Source organism: Oncorhynchus keta, chromosome 37 (assembly GCF_023373465.1).
Source record: "Oncorhynchus keta strain PuntledgeMale-10-30-2019 chromosome 37, Oket_V2, whole genome shotgun sequence".
In the NCBI taxonomy this organism is placed as follows: Eukaryota; Metazoa; Chordata; class Actinopteri; order Salmoniformes; family Salmonidae; genus Oncorhynchus; species Oncorhynchus keta.
In genome coordinates this window covers 5634453-5640452 of record NC_068457.1, presented here as the reverse complement: position 1 = coordinate 5640452, position 6000 = coordinate 5634453, and the positions used below count along the sequence as shown (strand labels likewise).

Here is a 6000-nt window from a genome sequence, read left to right as displayed (position 1 = left end):
AATCTTGCCTTGACATTTTTGTCAAGCAAATAGGACAAAAGAGGAAAAATAAGACCAATCATCCAATTGCGTGTTCCATTGCACCTGATAAGTGGATAATGATGGTAGTTTAATTGATTATCTCCTACATTTTCCAAACACAGTTTTATTTATTTCTATTTACGCTCAAATTCAGGGATGATCATACTGTATTCAGGTGAGAAGTATTGTTAATGTGCAGTAAAAAACAACAACATTGAGGTGGTTGTGAAACAAATATATTATTTTATTGAAATACTTTCAATGTATACTTTTTTCTCATACATACATCTTATACACTTATCAAGTCCCCACATCCTCACAAATAACCTCTGTTGTCTCATCTGAGCAGTGTAAATGACTTAATATTCTAGAAATACCCATGTATGGTACCAATTTGTTTAGGAGGACTTTGTAAATTCTGGTTAACACGCCATATTACAAATCCCACTGTGGACCCATAGAGGCACAGTGCCTTAAGAAATTTTTCACACCCCTTGACTTTTTCCACATTTTTTTGTGTTACAGCCAGAATTTAAAATTTATTAAATTTGTCACTGGCCTATGTACAATACCCCATAATGTCAAAGTGGAATTATGTTTTTAGAGCTTTTTACAAAACACATTTTTATGAAAAGCTGAAATGTATTGAGTCAATAAGTATTCAACCCCTTTGTTATGGCAAGACTAAATAAGTTCAGGAGTACAAAAGTCACAATAAGTTGCATGGACTCAATAACATGATTTTTGCAAGACTACCTAATCTCTGTACCCCACACATACAATTATCTGTAAGATCCCTCAGTCAATAATTACTTTCAAACACAGAGTCAACCACAAAGACAAGGGACAAGCGGACATTAAAACTCCCTTTGTGCATGGTGAAGTTATTAATTACACTTTGGATGGTGTATCAATAAACCCAGTCGCTACAAAGATACAGACATCCTTCCTAACTAAGTTGCAGGAGAGGAAGGAAACTGCTCAAGGATTTAATCATGACGCCAATGGTCACTTTAAAACAGTTACATAGTTTAATGGCTATGATAGGAGAAAACTGAGGATGGATCAACATTGTAGTTACTCCACAATACTAGCCTAATTGACAGTGTGAAAAGAAGGAAGCCTGTACAGAATAAAATCTTCCAAAACATGCATCCTGTTTACAATAAGGCACTAAATTAAACCTGCAAACATTTTGGCAAAGAAATTAACTTTTTGTCCTGAATACAAAGCATTACGTTTGGGGCAAATCCATAAAACACATCACTGAGTATCACTCTTCATATATTCAATCAAAGTGGTGGCTGAATGATGCTATAGGTATGCTTGTCATCAGCAAGGACTAGGGAGTTTTTAGGATAAAAATAAATGGAATAGAGCTAAGCACAGGCAAAATTCTAGAGGAAAACCTGGTTCAGTCTGCTTTCCATCAGACACTGGGAACAAATTCGCCATTCAGCAGGACAAAAACCTAAAACAAAAGGCCAAATATACACTGGAGTTGCTTACCAAGACGACATTGAACGTTACTAATTGGCCTAGTTTCAGTTATGACTTAAAAATACTTGAAAATGGCTGTCGAGCAATAACCAACAATCAACTTGACAGAGCTTGAACATTTAAAAAAATAATAATGTGCAAATATTGTACAATCCAGGTGTGCAAAGCTCTTAGAGCATTACCCAGAAAGACTCAAATTGCTGCAAAAGTTGATTCTAGCATGTTTTGACTCATGGGGTTGAATACTTACTTCACATACACTTATGTTGGAGTCATTAAAACTCAATTTTTTAACCACTCCAAAAAATTATTGTTAAGAAACTATAGTTTTGGCAGGTAGGTTAGGACATATTTTTACTTTTTATTTTACTAGGCAAGTCAGTTAAGAACAAATTCTTATTTTCAATGACGGCCTAGGAACAGTGGGTTAACTGCCTTGTTCAGGGGCAGAACGACAGGTTTACACCTTGTCAGCTCGGGGATTTAAACTTGCAACCTTTCGGTTACTAGTCCAACACTCTAACCACTAGGCTACACTGCTGCCGTCTACTTTGTGCATGACACAGGTAATCCAACAATTGTTTACAGACAGATTATTTAACTTATAATTCACTGTATCACAATTCCAGTGGGTCAGAAGATTACATGCACTAAGTTGACTGTGCCTTTAAACAGCTTGGAAAATTCCAGAAAATGATGTCATGGCTTTAGAAGATTCAAACGCAGTGCCTTTTTTTTGCTTGACATCATGGGAAAATCTAAAGAAATCAGCATCAGAAAAAAATTGTAGACCTCCTCCACAAGTCTGGTTCATCCTTGGGAGCAATTTCCAAATGGCTGAAGGTACCACGTTCATCTGTACAAACAATAGTACGCAAGTATAAACACCATGGGACCACGCAGCCGTCATACCACTCAGGAAGGAGATGCGTTCTGTCTCCTAGAGATGAATGTACTTTGGTGTGAAAAGTGCAAATCAATCCCAGAACAACAGAAAAGGACCTTGTGAAGATGCTGGAGAAAACAGGTACAAACGTATCTATATCCACAGTCAAACGAGTCCTATATCAACATAACCTGAAAGACCGCTTAGCAAGGAAGAAGCCACTGCTCCAAAACCAACATAAAAAAGCCAGACTACTGTTTGCAACTACACATGGGGACAAAGATTGTACTTTTTGTAGAAATGTCCTCTCGTCTGATGAAACACAAATAGAACTGTTTGGCCATAATGACCATCGTTATGTTTAGCGGAACAAGGGGGAGGCTTGCAAACATCTCAAGACATCAGTCAGGAAGTTAAAGCTTGGTCACAAATGGGTCTTCCAAATGGACAATGGCCCCAAGCATACTTTCAAAATTCTGGAAAAATGGCTTAAGGACAACAAAGTCAAGGTAATGGAGTGGCCATCACAAAGCCCTGACCTCAATCCTATAGAATATTTGTGGACATAACTGAAAAAGTGAGGAGGCCTACAAACCTGACTCAGTTACACCAGCTCTGTCTGAAGGAATGGGCCAAAATTGACCCAACTTACTGTGGGAAGCTTGTAGAAGGCTACCCGAAATGTTTGACCGAGGTTAAACAATTTAACGGCAATGCTACCAAATACTAATTGAGTGTATGTAAACTTCTGACCCACTGGGAATGCGATGAAATAAATCAAAGCTGAAATAAATCATTTTCTCTGAATGGTGATCCTAACTGACCTAAGACAGGGCATTTTTACTGGGATTAAATGTAAAGAATTGTGAAAAACGGAGTTTAAATGTATTTGGCTAAGATGTATATGTACACTGCCAACTTCAACTGTATCTAATCAAGATATATTAGTGTTTTATTTTTCATGAATAGTTTTTACAAATGTTCAAAAAAGATATCCACTTTCACATTACATTTTGTGTAGAACGTTATCAAAAATGACAATTAAATCCAATTTAAGCCCATTTTCTAACACAACAAAATGTGGAAATAGTCAATGGGTGTGAATACTTTCTGAAGGCATACCTTCAAAGAATTCCTATGGATAAACATCTAGCCACCTTCTATTGTAATCAACTCTGTTTGACGGTGTCTATATTAGGACTGCCTGTTAAGATTGAAACAAGTCCTGCTGAGAATGAGGGTGTCGCAATATTAACACCATACAGGTTAAATCTTGCTGTTGTTGCCGCAGTTAAAACCGTACACAATATTGCTTAAAATGTGGTGATAATAGTTATCAACTTCTTGCATAGCAAAGGACATCACTGTATCATCCAGAGATGGCAGTTTTTCAATTTTGATCCTAAGCTCACAATTCCGTACTTAAAGGAGCACAATTCTAACATTCATATTTCGTTTCTTGATTTAAAAAAAAGTTTAAAGCAGTATTTTCCGAACTCTCCAAACCACAATGTGTGCATAAACTCTATTTCTAGTACTCTGTTACAATACTACCTAACATAGTTTTGTATATACTGTACATGTATCTTAAACTCTGTACATTATTGCATTAAGGGGTCACAATACAGTGCCCTGAAAAAACGTTGACATCACATAGAAATCAAACGCCCATGATGTCCCTGCCAGACAACAGGCAGGTTAATTAATTAATGTGCAATTCTCCATTTTGTCTTTGGAAAAACAAACAGTTGTTTATCTTATAATAACACTGAAATTGAAGGACCGAAGGAAAACATCCCAGATTTTGCAGGGATGTTTATTGTGGATTTGAAAGAGTTAATTCGCAGCTGGTGTCAGTTGTTCAGCCCACAAGAGTTAGAAAAAAGCCTGATTTGAGGTCAATCATGGCACTGTATCCCATAGCTTTCTCCACCATACAAACACTGGAGACAAGCTAGCCCCCATCATCGGTCTAAAACAACACAGCACTTCATCTGCTGTCCAGCACTACCACAAATTCACACCGATCATGTGTAAGGTGAGATTGAAAGAAGTCCTGACACTGAGGCTGTCCTAATAGGTCACCGTACACATGACTGGTGTTGGCCTTACATTGTGCCCGAGAAACCGCCGTAACTCAAGTCAATCAGGGTGTAGACAGTTCAATGCTCCCCTCGGTTAAGGTTCAGCAGGTTTAGGTGAAACATGTTGTCGGGTCAAGCTCCATAATCCTGACTGCACCAGTGTGAACATTGCAATGGTAACACCTCTCATACACATCTCAGAGCTCTCTGAGGAACAGTTTGACACCAACTACTTGTGACTCGGAGGCTGTCATAATATGGACACTGTACACACGAAGCTGGACCTCCCTTGGTGCTCAGGTGGTCGGGATGAGGAGTCAGTATGGGGCGAAGAGGATGGACCCTCCTGTTGGCCGGATAGGGCCAGGAGCCGCTCGCAGGAAAGAGGGCGGGAGGGCGGCTTTCTGGAAGATGGAGGTGTTGGGCCGCGGGTGGAGGGAGATGGAGGGTATTGTGGTGGGGATGAACGGGCTGGAGAGGAAAGCCTGAGACAGGGGCTTCAGAAGGTCCTTCTGGAATGCCAGTTTAGCCTGAGGGGAAGAGAGCAACTCCATGAGACACAACAATTCACATGGGGGCAAGGTGTGTAAATGCTATCCAATTCTATAATTGACTGATTAGTCAACAAATAAATCTGTAAACGAATCCATCAGAGAGATGATTCTTGCCTCTCTGCTCAAACAGACTACCCATAGGCAATGTGTAATATCAATTAAAAGAGAACAGCCACCGGGTGAGATAATACAGTTAATTCTGTACATTGTCAACTGAATTAATACAGATATTATCTCAGGACATTATCTCAGGATACTGGATATTATTTCAGTGAGTTGCTATTCTCTTTTCATCTGGAAACATAGTGTATATACACTGAGTGTGCTCTTTGCATGACAGACTGACCAGCTGAATCGAGGTGAAAGCTATGATACCTTATTGATGTCACTTGTTAAATCTACTTCAATCAGTGTAGACGAAGTGTAGTAGACAGGTTAAAGAAGGATTTTAAGCCTTGAGATTATTGAGACATGGATTGTGTATGTGTGCCATTCACAGGGTGAATGTGCAAGAGAAAATATTTAAGTGCCTTTGGATGGTGTATGGTAGTACGTGCCAGGCGCACCGGTTGGAGTGTGTCAAGAACTGCAACACTGCTGGGTTTTTCACACACAACTGTTTCCCATGTGTATCAAGACTGATTCACCACCCAAAGGACATCCAGCCAACTTGACACAACTGTCGGAAGCATTGGAGTCAACATGGGCTAGCATCCCTATGGAACGCTTTCGACACCTTGTAGAGGCCATGCCCTGCCAAATTGAAGTTGTTCTGAGGGCAAAAGGAAGGTGGAAAGGTGGAAGGTGGAGTATTAGGAAGGTGGGAAGGAAATAGCTAGTCAGTTGAACAACTGAATGCATTCAACTGAAATACATCTTACACATTTAACCCAACCCCTCTGAGTCAGAGAGGTGCGGGGGGCTGCTTTAATCAACATCCACGTCATCGGCGCAC

General features: G+C 39.6%; 1 protein-coding gene across 2 annotated transcripts in view; it reads right to left on the bottom strand.

Annotated features, from left to right (window-relative positions):
* Positions 1-241: 241 nt before the first annotated feature.
* The window catches only part of LOC118370107 (zinc finger protein 385B-like), a 143431-nt gene continuing 137672 nt past the window's right edge, over positions 242-6000 (bottom strand). For both annotated transcript variants that reach the window (XM_035754907.2, XM_035754908.2), the window contains one exon: positions 242-5021. In XM_035754907.2, the coding sequence (XP_035610800.1) occupies positions 4809-5021 (213 nt within the window). In that variant the 3' untranslated portion in view covers positions 242-4808. The remainder of the gene's footprint in view (positions 5022-6000) is intronic.